At 41.6% G+C, this 21852-nt stretch overlaps 1 protein-coding gene across 1 annotated transcript in view; it reads right to left on the bottom strand.

The window, feature by feature from the left end:
* The window catches only part of DSCAM (DS cell adhesion molecule), a 317172-nt gene that overhangs the window by 245522 nt on the left and 49798 nt on the right, over positions 1-21852 (bottom strand). Inside the window, exons 2-3 of the mRNA XM_081908715.1 lie at positions 19527-19844; positions 16659-16805 (exon numbers count right to left, since the gene is read on the bottom strand). Of these exons, the coding sequence (XP_081764841.1) occupies positions 16659-16805; positions 19527-19844 (465 nt within the window). The remainder of the gene's footprint in view (positions 1-16658; positions 16806-19526; positions 19845-21852) is intronic.

The raw sequence follows: 21852 nt of genomic DNA, 5'->3' as shown, positions 1-21852 counted from the left end.
AGTGGACATGATTGAACTAAATTGCATTTATTCTGTGCTTAAGAGTGAAAAGATGACCCATCTCTCCCTCTTGATACAATTCCCTATTTTCTTTTTCTTGGAGAACAGGGCCTTCTTTTTTATTTTATTTTATTTTTTCTTGCACTATCACTAACCATGTCATTCTGAGCCTCAGGGAAGCTAATTGGGATGTTAAATACAGTCTTTCTGACTCCCTGTCCTGGGGCGGGTAAGGAAATTCAGGAATGACGTGTTCAATTACAATTAGGGATGACACATGCACACAGCATGACCTTCGCTAGACTCTTGGATATTATTATGAACATCCTAGGCTGAGAAGGGATGGGATGGTTTAAAAGGCAAAACAAAATCAAGTGTGAATTAGATCAGGTGTCACAATACTTTGTTCCCAAGCATTCTACCTCGTAATGACAGCATTGCCCCAAGCCAAAGAAGACACCAAAATACTGAAGCAGAGCCCATGCCTTATGCGGATGTTAAGCTATTTTAAGAACAAAGGGAACTTTATATATTTATATTAGCTATAAATGATATATAATATCACACACACACAGTACTGCAAAATGTGCTTCCTGAAATACCTCTGAAACAGTTCCCCAGTGGGTATTGGTCCCTGAGCCAGCAGGTCAACATCAGTCAGGGTGAGTCTTGCCACACAGCAGAGTGAAACAGGATGTGGAGAGAAAGATAAAGGCAAGAATTGTTGCCTGACTGATGTAGCAAGGCTTTTTAAAGTGTCTGCCTTAGTGAGAGGGGACACGTGCTGCTTTTCAGGCAGCAAAATGCCTTGAGCCATCAATGGTATCCACACACTGAATTATTCCTGGAAGCCAACAGGTAGCCAGCGCAGTTGCCATGACACTGGTTAAATATGTTCACACCTCCACCACGGTAGTCAGTAGAAAGAGCACACTAGATGGCATCAGCCGCAGCTTCCAAGTCTCCTTAAGGGGCAACCTTCTCTTGAGGACATTGCAATGGTCAATACTGGAAGTTAAAATGTGTTAGGTCTCCATCAAAAACATGACTATCTGCAGACCTTTCCTCATAGACGTTGGTCTTCAACCACCTGTCCAAAGTTTTCACATCCTTTTCTCACAATAGCATTGATGTCAGTTAATCAAGCCATTTTTACCTGTTCATTTTTTCATTGAGAAGCATATCAAAGCATTCATTCCCAATTTCATTAACAGTTAATATGTAATTCATTGATCAATCCCATAGTATCCTAATCCATTTCAAATTACAACTCTTTTAATCAGTTATTTAAATCGTGTTCTTCATGAGCTGTTCTATCAATGCATTTCAATATTAGCCAACTCCATAGCACCTTCTTCCTGCCTGACTTTTCTTCAAACTATTCATCTACTGCAACAACAAAGAAAGGTCCTCCCAGTTCTTTATTATTCAAATCAATCAATATTATTCAAACAATCCTTCCCAGTAGGATTCATCGAATCTCCCAAAGGTTTATCTAAAATGAAAGGTCACATCTTTGTCACCTTGTCAGGCAGTCTTTGTGTTGGTTTTTCATATTCTCAATTAAGTTATCAAAGTCTTATTTGTTCTATGCATTTATAAAAAGCAGTGTAAAAAACCCCAGCATCACATTATTTCAACTCGTCACAAATGTTGTAAAAAGTAAACCAAATAATCATTATACTGGGGGCGGGGGGCAATTTCTGTTTCTGGCTCAATATCTTGTGTGGGTTCTCCAAGCAGTTGAAGTAGAACATCTGCCTTGCATGCATAAGGTTCCAAACCCCAGCATCTGCAGGTAGGGCTCAGAGCGTCCCCTACCTGAAATCCTGGAGAGCTGCTACAGATAATACTGAGCTTGATGAACCAAGGTAGCTCCCTATGTTCCAGTGGGGGAGGCAGTGGGAATCAATAGGCTAGCTGCACGCACACTGCCATTTCTATTGCCTTCCAACTCATGGAAGGCAATAATCTCAACCAAGGAGCTCTTTTGCATCTATAAAGTCTCCCTGCACATTTTAAAACTCTGCATAATTAAGGTTCTAAAATGTTAAGGGAGCATTTTGAAGGATGACAAAAACCAGAGAGGGAAGGAGGGAGGGAGAAGAGCTAGCACACTCAGCTACACTGGCCCCTCAGGTGTTTAGTGTCGCCATTCAGGGCTCCAGTGTTTTCCTATCGGAAACAAGGCTATTACGGTATCTGTTGACGCAACTGTTCTTATTCTGGTTAAGCCCCTTTCAGAGTCAATCTGCCAAGGATTAAAAATTAACAAATATGCAGTTTGTAGTTCTTGAGAATCAACATCATGTAGCTGCTGAGCAAAAGTGACACCCTAATAGGTCACAAATGAGAAGAGACAGAATTTTACTGCTAAATCTAACCACAGGGCATTGTGGGAATTCTAAAGGAACCTTCATATTCATGAAGCTTAATTATACTGAAATTGCCAATCTGTAAAGTACAGCTACATTCAAGCACTGATTTCAAGACTAAAACATGAACAAAGAGAATATGGCTCCCAGGAGATGCTCTGCAAGGATGTGTAGAGAGGCACAAAAGCAGAGCGGGGAAGAGGACCCAAATCCACAGATGCCACATTTATCCTAATAAGGTAGGATAGCAGTTGTAGAAAGAAAGTCAATTTGGGGAGGAGAAGCATGGTGGGTTCTCCTTGGGGAAAGGGGGGGGGGGTGAACCAGGCCTGTAGGGAATATTTGGTTGGCAATATTATAGGAACAAAGACTTGTAAAACAGCAGCATTGCATGGCACCAGGAATATGAGGCATGCATTTTAGTGCCAGCAACAGATAATGGGAATGTGCCCTGAGTGCCTTGTAAAATTCTCTTTTTAAGAAACTAATCAAGCATAGATAGTGCACTGTGTTGTTCGTGGAGTTCATTAGTTCTTCTTACAATTCCATACCCTGTTAATGCTAGCTATGGGATATATGCATATAGGGGCAGGGAAATATGCAGGCCTTGGTTCTAGGGATTTTGGTATGCAAGTTCCTCTTTTTGCACAGGAATATAGCTATAGCCTGAGATGTAGTAGAAACATGGGTTTCTGGCTCAGTGCATCACCTCATTCATCCTTGAACCTAAGGATATCCCCACCATGGATAACCAGAAGCTGAAAATTACATGACATGAAGCACTATTGTCATTTGGCATTAGAGTTCCTTGGAGCCACAGGCTATGGCCAAGGCAATGCTGTCAACATGCCTTAAAAAAAGTCTCCTGTTTTCCTTTGCTTTTCCTGCTGTACCAATCAACCTCACCAAGCAACTCACACACCTTTCTCTTTGTAAGTGGGAGGGAACTTTGGGCAACTCAAAACACAACATTTGAGGCCCCCAATCATGTGCAAGGCTACGCATGGCAAGCTGCTCACGTACAGGCTTCCTCCCTGCAGACTTTGCACCAATATGCGGATAACTAGTGAGCAGGACCAGTAGTGTGCTCAACACCGGGTCAGTATCCTGGCTCCCTTTCCTCAACGTATCAAGTGGGAAATGTGTCAAAGGCAGCTAAAATCACAGCCAAACAGATTCAACAGCAAAGTGGACAAATGAGGTCAAGAGCTGAGAGACAGCAGGGAAGGGAAGTCAGCAGTCTGAGCAGGAGTGGCTGGCCTGGTGCCATCCTCCTGACAGCGGCACTGCTATCACTTACCTAGATAGTGTGGGGATTGGATAAGGTCAGGGCTGCCCTACACCTGTGGAAGCCCTAGAATGACTCAATGAGTGTGCCAGTGAACAAAGAGCACAGAAGGCAGAGCATGACAACACTGTGGGTATTTGTTACATGAGTATTTTTTCCCAATATTTTTTTCCTGCATCATAATGCACTACTTTCAGAACAGATACATATTTGTGTGTGTATGTGTGTGTAATATCTGCTGCAATTTAGTTAAATCCTCTCTCCAGTTTAGAATCTCCATGGCAGGTACAGAGGGTGGCCCAAAGTGTTTTGGAAAAATGTTTACTTAGGAAGGATGAAGCACACATTTGGGAATTGATCTGAAAATAAGTGAATTGAGTACTCCCTTAGGATCACTCATTCAGTGAAATATATAACCATTAAAAAATGAAAAAGCAGCCATGAGTAGTCAAAATCTCAGTAGGAAACAAAATGGGATTGTGAAACAGTTTCAAAGTATTTGTTCCTTGCACCTACCCATACAAAGGTCAGTCTTCAGGTTTTCCTAAAAAGGCTGGCTATTTACTTGCCAGGCACTTTAAAATCCTTTGGGAGCATGAAAGTTTTACGGAAAAATAAAATGCCACTACCAGTTGCAGCTATGTTGTTTCCCAATTTCTTTCCTCAATTATCAAACTTGCTTCATACTCCTACCTTCACTTTCCAATGCAATGACTTTTTCTCCCTGAAAAACTGCTCTCAAAAACACACCCAAAAATACTGTTTTGAGTTTCTTCAAACAGCACCACCACCAACTCCCCCTGACAGTATGCAGAGAAGGAACCACCTCTGTCATCTGTTGTGCCCTCTTGATTCCAAAACTGTGTCTCCTCACCTTCGGGAGTGATGTGTGGAAGATAAGAGAGGAAACTAAATCACTTTTGTGCTTTCTTTTTAGCACTTGAAAAGTCTCCCTGAAGGTTTCTCAAGGGTTTGAATGAAATGCTCAGAGCTCCATTCATCTGGGGGGGGCAAAACATGGCTACTTGCCCATCTCTACACTAAGCACTTTGTCTTCTTGTAAATTCAGGTAGTAGGGTAGCCCATGCAGTGCCCTCCAGATATAGCTGGGCTCCAGCACCAGCCAACATGGCCAAAGACTGGGGGTGATGGGAGCTGTACTTTAACAGCATCTGGACGGTGCCATATTGTCTAGCTCTTGGCTAGTCCATAATGAACTCCCTAAATCTGCAACATGGGCTGTTCCAAATCACAAATAAAAGACCAAGGATCAATGTTCTTCCCTGCAGCATTCTGCATCAAGATGCAGAGGACCAGTACCACCTAAGGCAGGCTTCCTCAAACTCAGCCCTCCAGATGTTTGAGTCTACAATTCCCACCATCCCTGACCACTGGTCCTGCTAGCTAGGGATCATGGGAGTTGTAGGCCAAAAACATCTGGAGGTCCAAGTTTGAGGAAACCTGACCTAAGGAAAGGCAAAAGGTAAATTTCAGCTAAATACTCCATCTACCCCTAAAACTAGTCCGCATGAGTGCACAGCCTTCGTAGACTGCTGACAAAAACATAAAGCCCACCACTCAAGAATACTTTGTCTTGTGGGCAAATAAGCAGTCCGCATCTACCTTTCATGTACACTTTTCCTGTGACAAAATCTGTCCTCCAGTTTCTCTAAAGTTTCCCCCAGAAGACCTTCTTCTTTGCTGCCTCATTCTCAGGGCACATTTGAATTGCTTTGGGTGCAGGGTTTTGAACTTGCCTCATCTTTTCCAGGTGGCCCAGTGTGGTATATGTGAGTGTGAGTGTTTCCAGCAAACATTTCTCCAGCACTTGTATGCACAATATGTGGATGTAACATCACACATCTCATCCTGCAGCTGTGAAAGCTCCCTTGTCAATATTTCTACCGGAAACACAAAAAGCGGTGCTTCCCCATCTGTTCACCATCCAAAGTCACCCTGGCTTATATGGCATCATCTTCTTGTTAACTATGCTATTATTTAAGCATTTACTGCAAGGAAGCAGCAAGACTGAACATTTAAAAGGTAATGAAGGTATTCATCAGCGCATGCAAATTCAATTAAAGCCTTTGGAATTGCAAAGGTCCTGGCCCTCTTCTTTTACATGGTTTTCTCTATTGATATTTTGGAGTTATGTCTTTTTAGAAATGGCATATGTTGTGGCTGATTTCAAGCTGCATCTTAATCTTCTAGTTTATGCCTCATCTGAAGCATCAGCGCATGTTAAGTGGCTTAAACTAGAATCTATTGCAGATGATATTGCATTTCTTGTCAGTGTGTTTGTTTGAGGGGGAAAAGGAAGGCCTCTATAGGTTCAATTAAGTGAGCATCTCATGTGTTTTGTATCTGTTAACTTCCTCCTACAGAACATTACTGCAGAATATCTTATTTCCTCTGAATTAAAACTGTTGAAGCTTAGATGATTTGTATGTAGCAGTTTAACTGCACCATTTATTCAGGCTGTTCCTCTTAAATAAAATCAATGCTATTTTTGCATCCTTAATGGGAGCCTATTTAGTTAAATACACAGGCATTTTTCACCTTGAGCAGGCAGGAGCATAAGATACCCCAGTTTCTGATGAGTGGATGGGTACTTGCCTCAGGCCAATGCTCTAATGAGAAATTCTGAAGCCTACAGCCAGGCTGCAAAGTCTGCTGGGCAATGCCTTTCGTTTGGCTTGCATTTAAGGTCGGTGCCATCAAAGTCTGGATAAATTCCCCTGAATATTTTGCTCTTTCAAAACATACTTCATTATATCAAACCAAGTTATACAAAAACTAGAATTAAGTCCATTGATCTCCATGGGTCTACTCTGTGTATGACTAGCATTACATCTCACCTACTGACTTATTTTGTTTCATCAGGAAAGTTCCCTTGGCATTTTAGTTAAATACATAAGAATTGGTCACCTTAAGGGGGCAAGTGCATAAGATGCCTCAGCAGAGAAAGTTACAGGACAGAGACAGATTGTAAGGGAGGATATTCAACAGCCATTCCTCCAGAAAAGAAGGAAAACTCCAAGAATGGCAGTTGGCCTGCAAGAGCGTAGCCCACCCCATATGATGGGTCCACAAGCAGAGACTTGGGGGTGTCTGTCCTCAAGCCCTGCTCTCTGATATAAGAGAGGGCTGACAACATTCTAAGGGGTTGTGACCTTGTGGAATGTTCCACACTCTTATTGTCCCTTAGCTGGCCCTTCAGACATGGTGCTCTTTTAAACAACATGACTTTGAGGGCAAAGAGGGTTTTTTTTTATTAGTAGAAGGACAATAGCTCGTTCCAAATTGGTCCAGTTATTATTCTGAGAAGCTGCACCAATGCAGATAAAACGAGTTAATTTGGGTCCTTCTTCTTCCAGCTTTAATGACCTTCATTAAATTGTAATCAAATGCGCATCGAAAATTATCATTAGCGTGTGAGCAAAAGATGTTTAATGTCATTACATATCCAAAATGTCTCCAAAGAATCACATGGAGCCCTAGAAATTGATTCTGCAAGCCAATGACCAGCATGTGAGCAAGAGAGCAGGGCTCAATTATCTTCCTTCTCTTTTTGTCAGAGGCCTGCCCAGAAACTCTTTTGGGGGGAATCATTACACTCGGTCTGTAAAACCTACTTTTTCTTTGTGAGTTTGGCTTAATTAACACAGCTACTTTTACCTGCCAACCTAGCAGTTCGAAAGCATGCAATGCAAGTAGATAAATAGGTACTGCTGAGGTGGGAAAGTAAACGGCGTTTCCGTGTGGTGCTCTGGTTCGCCAGAAGCGGCTTAGTCATGCTGGCCACATGACCTGGAAGCTTTACACCGGCTCTCTTGGCCAATAAAGCGAGATGAGTGCTGCAACCCCAGAGTCTTCCGTGACTGGACCTAACGGTCAGGGGTCTCTTTACCTTTACCTTTTTACTTTTACCTTTGCCCATGGTATACATTTGGAAAGCTACAGAGAGGTGGCTGCTCTGAGGAGATCAAAGCCCACAGCTTTGTAATTCAGAAACCAACATTCAAACATGTTCCCTGAATCCAAATGCCTTTTCCAAACCTTCTTAGCAATTCTGGGGCCACATTTTGGAAAACAGATTAGAGAAGCAAACATGCAAGTCATTTGAAGCATTATCTGAAAAAAATTGATGCAAGTCTACTCTGTTTTCTCTGCTGAATCACAGAATCCCTGAACTGGGTAGCCCTGACCTTCCAGAAGTAGCACATCACAATCCATTTGTTTCTAAAAGCCCATAGATAAAAGGGGAAAATAAATTTGAATTCACAGTGAAAGCAGACATCAAGTACTAGGCCATTCCCCAAATGGAATTCAGTCAGATTTTATCCCTAGGTGAAGAGCTAAAAGTGACCTTCTTCTAGTTGTACATGACAATTTTCGACATCTGAAAAATATAGAATGTGCATTTGTTTAGGGGGAGGGGAGAATGCAGCTCTCACTCTCTCTTACAGTGGGTGGCCTGTAAGATCAGACACAGGAACATTAATCTTCTTGGCTGTCTGTAACCAAATTCACAACAAAGCAGAGGCAAAGCTCTAGGTTTTTGCCACCATTTTATGTATGTATCTTCTCTCCACCCCCCCTAAGCTATTGCTGTTTTACAGAGGATAAATCCTTCACGCATTAAAGAAAAGGGCATAGAAGCTACTGTTTAGGGTACAGCCACATAGCAGCTTCTCATGAGTGTTTTCCATGTAACATTCTGTAGCCTTCAAGTGTGATTTGGTGCAGCAGAGAGCAGGTGCTTATTCACTATGCTGCATGAGTTCTCATGCAGCTGTTTCAAGGTGGGGTGTCAAAAACGTGGGGGATTGTGCAAGCCTGCATACTTCCTTGCAGCAATGACTTACCACGTCAACAACAAATTCCCTTGGCTTTTTTCTTCCTCTAAAGGAGCAAATGCACACAAATTCTCCTTTGCGGTCCACTCCACCCCCAACAGCAGCAAGGCAAGCTCCTTCTTCACCTTTCATTATATATGCACATTTTATAAGTTACAGGTGCAGGACTGGGTCTAGTGTAGTACTGGGGGCAGGGGCAGGGACGTGCTGCTCCCATCGCTCCAGAGAAAGTATATCAATAGAAGCACTTAAGAAACTGCATACAACACTGGCAAGTACAGTGGTACCTTGGTTCTCATATGCTTTGGTTCTCAAACGTCTTAAAACCCGGAGGTAAGTGTTTTTTGGAAGCCGAATGTCCAATGAGGAAAAAAGCACTGGTTCTTACCATTTGTAAAGTTAACTTGTAGCATCATTTTTCCTGGCTCCCTTGTAGGTTTTTATATGCTTGCTGTTTCTGATTGCCATACACTTTTATTTATATTCATTTATTTATTCAGCTTATTAGCAACCCAACAAAAGCAGTTCTCCCTAAGCTACATAAAAAAACCCCAAAAGATTTTTTTTAGGTCACAATTCTAATAAAATAAATAACAATAAGGAAGCATTTAAAAAAATCCAAAGCAGAGATCTAAATAGCATCTATAGGGCTGACATTCCAGTTCTTCATATTCAGTAAGAAGAGAATGGAGCATGGCTACCTGTGAGGTACAGCTGAGAGAAAGAGAGTCAGACAGAGAAGCTAGGTCAACACAAATACAGAGGTGTAGATTTGTTATTATTATTCAGAAAGGTCAAAGCTCATACAGCAGAAGTGCTCAGTTAGATGCCAGGACAGTAGCTCACCTGAGACATCAACAGCAGAGCAATGAATTTTTTTAACTCTTGTGCAATGAAGCATTAATTGCTTTAGAGTCCAATTCACTGCACAGGATGCACCATTATCTATCGAGGCTCAGGCACAATGAACCCAGCCCTCTTCTATTAATTCGTAGCTGTTAATGCAAACAATTCAGATACAAGGAGGGAAATCAGCCTCAAGGACAACAATAAGTTCTCTCCTGCTCTCTGGCATTCAGCGACTTGCCTGATGTAAAGATTCTGAATTTTAGGCAGATACACAGGACAAGCTTGACCCCACTAAAATATGGGAGGATGAAATAAGATCAAAAAGAATCAGAGAAACCTAACTGGGGTTTTTTCCTCCCCAAAGAAAAAGAAAAAGCAATAGGTGCTATAGCTGGATGTATACCTACATACTTCATTTCATGCACCCATAATTCTCCCTGGCAGCCACATGATTAATTCAAAGAATTATTGATTTTCCCCCCTTGCTCAATCCTGCTGACCTGCTTTTGTTGACAGGTCTGTATGGATCACACTCCTCTGTCAGCTGAAATCCTGGCATCATGTTGGTCTCTGTGGCCTGCGGTAAACATTTCTACTGGTTCAACATTAATAGCATTTGAGTGCCTGATAAAAACATACACTTCTGCTTCAAAAATAACGGATATCCTAAAAACCTGTATTAGTGGAATTATTGAATGATGAGCAATTGGGATATTATTTACACACACATGCTTGTTATACTCAAATAACCAAGTAGTCTGCTGGGGGGGGGGGTCAGTTATATACTAGGGGCGCCATACTGGTAAATGACTGGCCGCTGTAAAAGGGCCCCGTCAATGGCTTCACAAGAAAGCTCCAAATTAAATTTTAAGCACCTAGATATATAACAGATTAAATATTACTCTAGCAAATATAATTATTTTTTACAACCATGTTTCAGGGGTTTAAAACAAAAACATAGCCCTTTGTGAATTATTATTTTACATGACCTCAGGTTTTTTAGCTATATTTTTAGATATAATCTTGATCTAAACTATTGTTAAAATCTAGATTATTTTCCATGTAAATTATGAATAAAGTTACAGCTTGATTCAAATGCTGAGCACATTTAGAAAGTGAAAAATCAGGTAAATTATTACTGGCAAAATGGAAAGCTGCTGTTTGGATTTCTGGTTACATATATAAAATTACAGGTGCCTTCTAGCTTCCAGAATACCCTGTCACATATAAGCATATAAAATGCCTTTGTCAAATATAATTTCAAAGGACCACTTTTCACCATGTCAACAAGAACTGCTAGTTTGTGGTTTTCTGTATAGTAGCAAACAAGAGCAAAATCACGGAGAGAAACTGTTCAGGGTTTTGCTTTTTGTTTTGTCTTTTCTGTAAACACTCATGTTTAAGTAAAAAAAAAAGAACTTCAATGAAATATCATTTCAAAACAAATTTTGGTTCCATGCTGCATTTTATATGAATGGGTATAATATTAGCAATTAGTTGACTTTGGGAAGATTATCCTGTCTCTGCAATATTGCGCCCACGTCAATGGTGTGTCAGTGTCTCTAATAATGTGGTTCTTGTTTTAACTCATTAAACTTTTCAATCAGCTACATAGGGCAACAGCATTTCCAGCTTAATCCAAAATGTCAACTTCTCTTCGTATCAAAATAAAACACAGGTTAGTCATCATTCACAGTGGAGGTTTTCTACTCTGAGCCACTTGAAAATCCTCAGCTAAACCACATGCATAGACAAAAGCTTTATCACATAATGGCTTTTGAGCAGCAAAGCATACTTTCATTAAAATGAATGAGCTCCTACATCAGTTTTATTCTTCACATCAAGTCTGTCAGCACTTTACAGGGAGCTTCCTTGGTCAGATGCAGCCTCTGAGGAAAATTAAGAACAGGGAATACTGCTTTTGGTACTCTCCAGCTACACTGCCATGATCAAGCCACTCATTGCCTTGAGTTGCTCAAGACCATAACAAATAGTCCTGAAAGAAGTGCAGAAATATGGAAAGCAAAGGTGGGGGGAATCCTGCTGCATCCAGTTGCCCTCACTCAGTGGTGACAAACCAAATTCTACCAGTGAGCCACATGAAATAGATCTGGGCCAGGGAAGGAAGGGGTGGGTTTGCAAAGCAAACTCGCTCTGATCCAAATGTGAAGATCAGTTCAGGGGCCTGCTTTGGAATCTACACATTACCGAATTTCCATATTTGCATTATGAGCAGTCCAGGGGCTGCCTCTCTGCATCCTGGTTTGTTTGTTTTAATTTGTAATTCCAGATGCCTGGATGAGATGCTAGCTAGCATGTAGAGCTCCTGATGCCAACGGAATGTGGCAGTGCTCCCTGGGAGAGGCAGAACTTGATAATTCCCTATTGCTTCGAAAGAGATTTGCAGGGATAGAAACATGGCCTTACTGATCTCTCTGAGAGCAATGGGGAAGCATCAATACCTTTTTCTCTCAAGGGACACTGCTATATTGTCTCCTAAGAAACCTCATCTGCAGCTTGATGGACCCTTCAGAGATGGCTCTGAAACTCCTACCCTGGTTCACCATCTCCTCTCTTTCTGTGGCCCTGGGGAAGACAAGGGAGAGGTGGGGAATCTGAGAACTGGCCAAAAACCCAGGCAGCTGGCATGGGAGCCTCCAGTTCTAGGGCACATTCTTCAGGATCACAGCCATGGTGGGGTTCTAGACCCCTGCACCTCCTCTGAGGAGACATCAGGTTTGAGGTCTGGAAGAGACAGATGCCTGACAGAATCTAGCTGCCTCTCCACCCCTGTTCTGTATGGTGTCAGCGGACTCAAACTGGGAATTCTGTCAACGAAGCACAAGCACCTTACTCCTTATACCACTGGGAGAGTTCCAAGGTTGAGAGAGCTATTGGCTTTGGTGTGCTGCAGTGTCAGGCGGATAATGCACAGAGAAAAGTACTGCAGCTCATCAACCCAGGAAGACCAAAGGGAAGCCAAAAGAGTCTGGCCTGAATCAGGCTAATGGCCCATCTAGTTCAGCATCCTGTTCTCACAGAGGTCAACTATGAGCAGAGTTGTGTAACAGGAGGACACCAGTTTGAATGCTTATTGACAACAGCATTACTACTGACATTTGGGGAGGTGGGTGCGGCCCCAAGTCTGAAGCATAGGGTGAGAGTCTTATTAGAATAAAGTTATAAACTCAAACAAAAAAAGCAGCCGATCCTTGGAGGGCCCCCCTGGCCAGCTTAGTCCTCTGAGGCCTGGGGCAAGTGTACTCAGCTTCCCCTCCCTCTCCATGGACCTTGGTGGGCATCATGATGAACCTTTCAACTGATTATGTGGGAAAGTCCCTAAGTACCACTTCCTGCCACAACAACTTCAACAAGTCCCTAAATGAGACTTCCGTGTTGGCTTTAGGCCACTGAACTATAAAGACAATTGGATGGTTTGTGTTATTCAGGGGTTTTCAACCAGTGTGCTGTGGCACCCTGGGGTGCCTTGAAGGATGGTCAGGGGTGCCACAGGCAACACTGGCCTCTGTCCCTCTTTCCTTCCCTCTCTCCTTTAATGCCCTCTCGTGTATCTGCCTCCCAAAGGCTTGCATAGCTGTTTTGTTGCAGCAGCCCTGGATACAAGCTCCACAGGCAAATGGTGCCTCTGGGGCCAGTCAGGGGGTGCTTTCCAGGTCCCTGTGGGGCAGTGTGACAAGGCACCTCTCTTTGGGGTAGAGGGGGCAGCTCAGACGCCAGGGCAGTGGCTGCAACTGCCCAGAGGACTCCCAAGGAGAGGGGAGAAGAGAGGAGGCTGAGGGAACACCCCACAAGGGAGGGGGTTCGAAAAAGGTTGAGAGGCTGCTGGTTCTGCAGGCAAGGATTGACATAACTGGGCTCCTGAGCCCCACAGGGGTGCCACAGAAAGAATGTAGTTGGTCAAGAACCCAGAAAGGTTGAAAACCTCTGTTGTTATTAGTTGACACTGGGTGTCCAAGTGCCCAAAAATTCCTGATGACCCCATACATAGCAAAGAGAATGGTGGTGTGAGGGGAGGGGAAATAAAATGGTAGTGCAGCTTTGGGAAGTCTGGTGACACCATTTGGGAAAAATCTAAAGTGCTTAACTGGAACCCCCATCTCCTGATACACAAAGAAGCCCTTTCTTTGCTTCCTTCCTATTCTTTTCCTCACTTGACCTCTTCATATTTTCTCCATTCATTTCCATACACTCAGCATTTCCCCACTTATTTCCTCTGTTCGTCCTTTGGAGTCATTTCTCTGCCCCCTCCCCATCTCACCCTAGGGAGTGATAGCCACTTAAAGGAACATGAGTTGTTTGTTAATTATTCATTCTGTAATGAGCGAGGAATCAATGAACACTTTTTTTGTTTCTCTTATTTTTTTTAAAGACCACCCCCATCTGTGTATTGCAAGCAGCCTTGTTAAGACAAATAAGAGTGAAATACAGAACCAGCTATCAGTGATTAGTGGCTGAGGGCAGAGGAAACTAGTGCGAAGCAGTAAGCCATCAAGCCCCCTTAGTCAGCAGGAGTAGCTCATATATACCATAATTATAATCACATTGTTCCAAGAGGTTTCCCTGCAGAGTAACAAACTTCGTTCTTCTCCTCACCCACCCAGTATTTAAATTTTCATCATCTCTCTGAAATACTCATTGCAATAAATGAGTCCTGTCTTTCCTGTCCCCCTCAAAAGCAGATAAGTAAACTGAGCTAGTATTACCATTTGAAATGTAGAGTTAAACCATAATTTGCATGCTGTGCTTTACTGCTATATTTTAATTTGTGCCAAATTGCTGAGAAGAAAAGAACGAAAGAAACCAAACATATGAGCTGAACATGGACCAGACCATGAAAAGCCTTATGTCTCGGAAGGTGATGACTAGTGAATTACTACTGCCTATAGTGTTGTTCTTTTTTATTAACTGCATGGGAGTCCATATTTCTTGCAACCCTAGACCAAAGTCATAGGCTCTGTCTTTGTGACATAAGGGCATTGGTTGTGTTGGGGGTTCTTGAAGCTTTATTTGTCTGAACAGAGCGCTCAATATAAATCAGCGGGGTAAAGTTCACTTCTGTTTGTACTGCAGTCAACTAAAGGAGTATCAAGCATCTGCCAAGAAAATCTCAACACTACTTTGTACTTTCACTTCCCACAAAACACCGAGAATATCATATTACTGCAACCCGTTTGTATAGTTCTTTCATTTCAGTAATCTGCATCTATTTTCATTGCAGAATTCTACTTTTGTGTCTCATAATTTGGTTCACAGCCTTCCAAAATAGTTGTGCTTAATATGTCATCCAAACCCAGGCTTTCAGCTCTCCTGGACAAACTATGAGCTTATAAACCATGGGCCAAATCTGGGCTATATCTTATTGCTAGCTCTTTGGAGAAAGCCCAACCAGTAGAAGTTTGAGATGCAACCAAGCCATGGATAGCCTTCCATGCCAAGCCAAGCCATGCACCAAAACAGCCAAGTAGGAAGGCACTGGGACATTGTAATTCTTAGGGCTACAGCTATGTAGTTTGATAGCCACATAGTCCCGGACACCCCAAATACAAAAAACAAACAAATCTGAAAACATGACATGTGTTCTGCTTTTTCTCAAAATGATCATAGTATTTCCAAACCACCCAAAACAAAAAGTTGAAATTTGGCACAAAATTCAAGGGGCGCTGAGAACTAAGTAAGTCTGAAAATGGAATCTCTTTGTAAGTATTAAAAAGCAGGGCATGGAGTTTACCTCTGAAGATGGCATTCTACAGCACAGAGCAAGCAAAGCTATTATGAGACAGATAGAACATCAGGGTTCAACATATATCTATGCTTCTCAAGTGCAAGCTTCATTAACTAGTGCACATATTCAATTTAATTTCTACCCTTGCACATAGGGAGGTTCGCTTACAAGGGACTATAAGTCCTACTACAGCAGTCAACTTTTTTTTACTGTCTTCATACTTCAGTAGTCAGTATCTGTCTGTCCATATACATAAAAACAGCAGCTACACTTCTTGTGTGTATAAAAATGTGTATAAATAATGTAACTTCTGCCAATTCCCCATTCTGCCCCCAGTACCACTTCCCATCCTGTGCCAGAGGGTTCTTTGTAGGGCACAAAGAACTGCAAGGGAAATGGGAAATCAGCAAAAGTTTTGGCCCCCTTTTTCTACCAGTGGGTGTGTTTCTGAATGGAACTCTGCTTAAAGGATGATCCCACTGGTGCAAGAAAAGTGTAAATCCAAGCATTTGGATTTAAACGTATTCCAAAGATCTCTATTAATAGCATGGACATAAATCACTTAGGGTTTTTTTTTTTACCATTTGTAGGAAACTATATTTTCTTAATTTAGACTTTTTATATACTGTACTGAAGTCAACACATTTAAATAAAAGCTAATGAAAGTAAGTTTTATTATGAATATGGCATACTTTTCAGCTATCAGTCTACATTTTTCACCTGACAAAGCAATGAAACTCCTTTTACAATATGCCAATAATAAAAATAAATACATATATCTTACATAGCAGACATTATTTGAAACATGTAATTTATTAAAGAACATTTGAATAGCATGCTTGTGAAAAACTGTAAATATTACTTATTATAGTCAGTATGCAATACCAAGTATGGAAACTAGTTGCAGGCTTTATTGGGGCTAAATCAAGTATAAGTAACCAAACTTCAGCAATCGCAACCCAGCAAATATTATGATAGCGACATACCAAACCTATTTAAAATTAAGCCCAGGGGAAGAGCACTGTTTCATCTCACCCTATACCATGCAACACCATCTGATGTGTTGATAAATTCATCTTCATCCATTGACAAGATGATATATAATCTGCTGTCACACACATGCACATCTATAAGTTGTTTACCACTTATATGCTAAAGTGGTTTCAAAGCAGTTTACAACTATAAAATCAATTATAAAAATCATAGATAACTAAAAAAAAAAACCACCATGACCATTCCATTGGGACACTAAAACAACCTTCATTAAAATATATGATTTAAAAAACAGTTAAAAAGCATGGCAATTAAAACAGCTAAAAACAATTAACACAGTAAGAACAGAAGTTCAGTTTAGGGGAACACTTGTCTAAATAGGCATGTTTTCAGGAGCCAGAAGTATGCCATTATTAAGGGGCCTTTCCTATTTCAGTAGGGAAGGCATTCCAGAATACTGGTGCCAGCTACCTTCAACTCAAAGGAAACCTCAAACATAGCAGAAAAAGTAGATGCTGGAGGTGGTATGGGACCATGAAGTCAAGGCCTACCTGAGACGAGTGAGACTGTGTCTTTCTCCCATGAGACAACAGTGATGTATGCCTCCACAGAGGAGGGGATAATGCACTTGAAGACCGCTACATTGCCTCTCATGGCTTTCTGGTCCTCCACACGGACTGTATATGGTTCCCGTAAAACTAAAACACAGCAAAATAAGGAGACATCAGGTAGTGAAAGAATGCAGAAAAATGCATTCTCCTGCAGAAACGCAGGCAAAATATATTGAGGCCTATGAGTCCTTTAGCTTTCAGGAGCCCTCTGGCCAAATTTGCCCAAATCAAAAACCTACAACAGAATCAAATTCTGCTATAGTTCTCTTGAAATGGACCTTGAAAAATTGTATTCACTCAGGATGAAGAACATTTGACAGATGAGTTAAAATGCATTCTAGGGAAATGGGAACAGTGCTGTTTTTCTTCCATTGTTTACTCATTTCTTACTATCTGGCGGTTTTGTCCAGAAGCTTGAAAAATGTTGGGCCCCACCATCCAATGACTTGTTAGTTCTTTCTACTAATGTTGTAGCATTGTATATTAATATATCAGTCGTTTACTCCAGCCTCATGAAACTTGTGAACAACAGTTCTAATTGTCTGATAACTGTTTCATAGATGAAGCTATTTGGTGACTGAACAGGGGAAAGCAGAGGGCACCATATATTATTTGTTATTCTTGGCATCCATCTGTCGAGAGAAACAATGGTGTGTGCCTCCAGGGCCAAAGTCAAACCACGGGAGAATCACAGTGGCTGCAGAGACTAGTAACTCGTAGCTGCTGCCCCCCGTGTTGTTTCTGCTGTGTTAGCAGCACTAAAGTGTCCTCTCCAAGGTACAAGCCTGGGCAGTGTGTATGGAGGTTCTGGGCTACCCAGACAACAAGACCCCCCCCCCCGACTTGCTGATGTGGTCCAAAGGAAAGCAGAGCAGTACATTTGGCACCAGCTTGGCTGCAGGAGTTGCTGGAAGGAGACGTACAAGATGCCATTCAACCATCTTTGGGACTCCACTTCAGATTTGTACTCCTTAGTCTTTTCATCTCCCAAAGATGTCCCACAAGGAAGGAGGATGTTTCATTAAAGCCCTTATATTGAGACTCTGCTGAGATTCAGAAAAGGATAGAGAGACTGCTTGATGGACTCTTTTGATGCGAGGATGTGACCCCAAAGAACTGCTGCCTGACTCATGCTGAAGAGGGATGATAACTGATGTCAAAGTGTATTGGCTAGCAAAAGATCTACTTGTATGAAGTCTGAGACTTCTGAGCAGCCCATATAGGCAGCTTTGACTGCTTCTGATACCAGGAAGAAAATGCCTTCAATGTGTTCTTTTGAATCCTTTTATAGTAAAGGTAAAAGGTAAAGGACCCCTGGAGAGTTAAGCCCAGTCAAAGGTGACTATGGGGTGTGGCGCTCATCTCGCTTCAGGCCGAGGGAGTCAGCATTTGTCCACAGACAGCTTTCTGGGACATGTGGCCAGCATGACTAAACCACTTCTGGTGCAACAGAACACCCTGACAGAAGCCAGAGCACACAGAAATGCCTTTTACCTTTTTGACATAGTGGTACCTATTTATCTAATTGCACCGGTATGCTTTTGAGCTGCTAGATTGACAGAAGCTGGGACAGAGCAACAGGAGCTCACCCCGTTGTGCAGATTCAAACCACCAACCTTCTGATAGGCAAGCCCAAGAGGCTCAGTGGTTTAGATCACAGCACTACCCACGTATCAGGGCATTTATAGTAGAACAATGCCTAGAGACCAAAAGTATATCAACAACTTTATTGGAAGAACCAAGGAGGGTTAAGATATTCTACTCAGTCTTGAATAACATTAGGGTTCTGGTGCTATATGGGACCCTGACTAAGGAGACCTGGAAAGACTCACTAGATCTTGCCTGTTGATTAGGTCCTGTCACAGGCTATGCAATGAGGTTCAAGTTCCTCATAATAGAGAGTGTTGGTAAACGAAACAACAGAGAAGAACCCTTTGAAAAATGGCCCACCCTGCGTTTATAAAGGAAAGCTATGGCAGTTAAATGCATATGAGTCTGTAACACAGATGTCCCCAAAGATTTGTATTAGTGAGTGGAAACAGATGAAGCGAAAGAGAAAGCTGTTAACAAAGATGAAAATGTGATTATTATTTTTGTGGGAAATCATCCTTGGCTCTAACGTAAGCATATTAGTGGCACAATGGGACTTTGTGAATTCTTTCACAACACATAAAACCAACTTGCTTTATATTTAATTTCATACTCTATATTAAATCAAATTTTCTATAGTAGCAATTTGGTAACATGCAGAATTTAACATCAAGTGGATCAGTTGCATTTGTTTTCATTGATGACGATATATCTGAAAATAAAGCAAGAAATTACTTTCCGTCTTTTAACACACAACAGGCCATTTGCTTTTTTAAACAAACAAACAAAGAAAGAAACTATTGTGTCAAGGGTCCAGCCTAGCCTATTAATTTTCCATCTACATAGTCTGATTAGGATAGTTTTTCCTGAAAGCAATCCCCTACCAGTATTCTGAAATATCACAGTATCTGGAAGGTTGCAACTAGGGATGGGTCAGATGCAAAATAAAACAGGGTTCCTGCACCTTGTGTTGCAAAATGCATTTCAGCTGTGCAGCTTGTCACACAACTACTAACGGTGCAAGACCTTGTTCTCTTTTGCATCTTGCCACCCTAGTTGCAACATCTTGTGTAGATGTTCTCCTATTTTGATTCCTGTAAACGTTACATTTCTCATGTTTCTGCCTGGCCAGTAAGGCACTGGACATGAACCAAGCCACTTTTCTATGCTACACCACCATCCAGCACACTAACCAGAGCAATATTTGACTGTACTCACCGGCCTTAATGTGAACATCCTGACTTCTGATTTTCCCTGAAGGATTTTCAGCTGTGCAATAGTAAGTGTTATCATGGATTAAGTTATTAAAGCTTGAAGGAGGGAAAGGGAAAATTTGGAGAGTGCCATTAGGGTGGACGTGGCGGATCCCTGGAACATCGTAGATCTCCTCGCCCGTTGCTAGGTACCATCTGAGCGTCACAGGAGGGATCCCTGCTGCAGGACAGGGCACCAGAGTCCCTGTGGTGCTAGCAAACACTACCTCTTGCAAAGATGCATTGACAAAATATAAGCTGGTATGTAGATCTTCACCGAAAACTGCAAAACAGAAACAGAAATGTACATAGTTAGCAAGGGGTAGGGGTATTAAAGTCAGTTTCCCTCTTATCTGTTCATTAAGGATGACATGGTACTGTTAATTGGGATTTTGCAGTAGCTGGACATTGTTCTATATTATAGGGCATTATCTTTTGGTTTGCAAACTGCAATGAAACAAAGGTTGCTAGAGAAACTGGATTCACGTGGAAGATGGCAATTTCCTTGCTCAGGTGTCATGGCAGAAAACTGTAACCAATTTAATTAACTAAGAAGTCATGGACTTCAGATCAGAGGGCAAAGAATATGATAACAAGCAGGAATAGTGTTACTGTTTTGGGTAAAGCAAATGAAATTACTTTCAAACATTGTCAGCATTTTTATTTTAAATAAAATAGGAAGCGTGATCATCATACTTTCATTAAGATGCCAGTAGCATTGTCCTCTTTCACAAAAAACTTTTTACATTGATTTTTGTAAATGATACCTTTCTTCTTCTTCATTTTAGTTCTCTTTACATTTTATGCTTTTGTAATAGTCAATATTCTGATGATTAAACTAATCTCTCAGAAAAAAAGAGAACTTGTTCTTGAAGGAGAAGGTTCAGCACCCTGGACAGCAGGTTTCCTATGCAACTGTAATAACAGCCTAGCAGCTTTTCCTCTCGGGTTCTCTTATGGGAAAACAAACAGCTTCTCTCTCATGCCTATCTCAGGAGGGAGAACCACTCCCAAAAAGTCCATCTATGTTTCTGCTTAGTCCCTCCTTGCCCTCTTCCTTCGCCACATTCATGCCGCCGCATCCGCTACCCTTCCAGCATCAAGATGTTCACCTTTCTTGGCCCCAACCCAGGTCTAACCATTCAACATTATGACCCAAACTGCAAGAACAGGGAGATTGGTAATTGACATGATTTTTATTTTTAAAAAGCTGGAGAAAGAAGACTCTCAAAGTACCCCTGGGCAAAACTGTGAGACACTGATACAAAGTGATAACTGGCAGTCCAGGTTCTCATAGCTAATGGCTGCAAAAAGCAGCACATGCTGATTCAAAGTAACCCTGCAGGGTTGCATCAGCTGCAATAGAAACTTCACTTTGTTAGTCAAAGAAAACAGATGTGACTTGAATACACAAGAGGCAGAAGATTTGAATACAAACTAATGCGGGGCCATGTGCTGTGCTGAATACCAACAGCAGTGCAGATATTAATAGGACGTTTCCTGGCTTGGCATAAAACAATTTTGTCAAAAATATGAACCAAGGACTAAGCAGGGTTGCTTGCTAAGAGCCAAAGAAATATGTTTTGTAAGTGGGTTACCTCAAAATGCAAGGAATTAAATTAATAGTTAATTGGATGCTGGCAACAAAATAATGCCACTTACGCCAGCCGCTGGTGGCACTCCACCCCTCCCCTCTGGCCCTGCTTTTGTGCATTTAACAGCAGCCCGACACACAGAAATTAAACAAGTGGAGATAAATGATTAGAAAAGCTTCTGCTTTTACATTTCTCTGAGAGGCCACTGTTAAAAAGCACAGGAGTAAAGCCAGAGAAAAAGTGGCAACCCTAACAAGCAACCAGACTCTTCAGAGATAAATAGGTGTGGTTGCATTTCTCTGTGGAGGGAAAGAAGGAGCAACTGACAGCTAACATTAGTGCCTTTTCATGGCAAATGAAGTGCATTTCTGTGGGATATCATAAAAATGTCATTGTGGCATGTACAATAAACACGTCAACAAGTTTCTAAAAATATTAGATTTTTAAAAAGTCATCGTATCATTTGTGAAACCACTCCTAGGGTGTTCAGCTGGATATATTTTAATGCAACTACACACAAAAAGACAAAATATAATCTGCAATCTTTGCATCCCGTGTTCAAGGCTATTGATTTCCATCTTAGACTCATTGAATAAGTAAATATAAAAGAATCCCCATTACCTATTCATAATTAATCAACATTCTAATTTAAAATTGCCTTTATTTCTTACGTATTAGAGGCAAAATATCATCTGG

The sequence above is a fragment of the Podarcis melisellensis genome, assembly GCF_964234715.1.
Source record: "Podarcis melisellensis genome assembly, chromosome: 4".
Taxonomy (NCBI): Eukaryota; Metazoa; Chordata; class Lepidosauria; order Squamata; family Lacertidae; genus Podarcis; species Podarcis melisellensis.
This window is presented reverse-complemented; position numbering and strand designations above follow the sequence as displayed.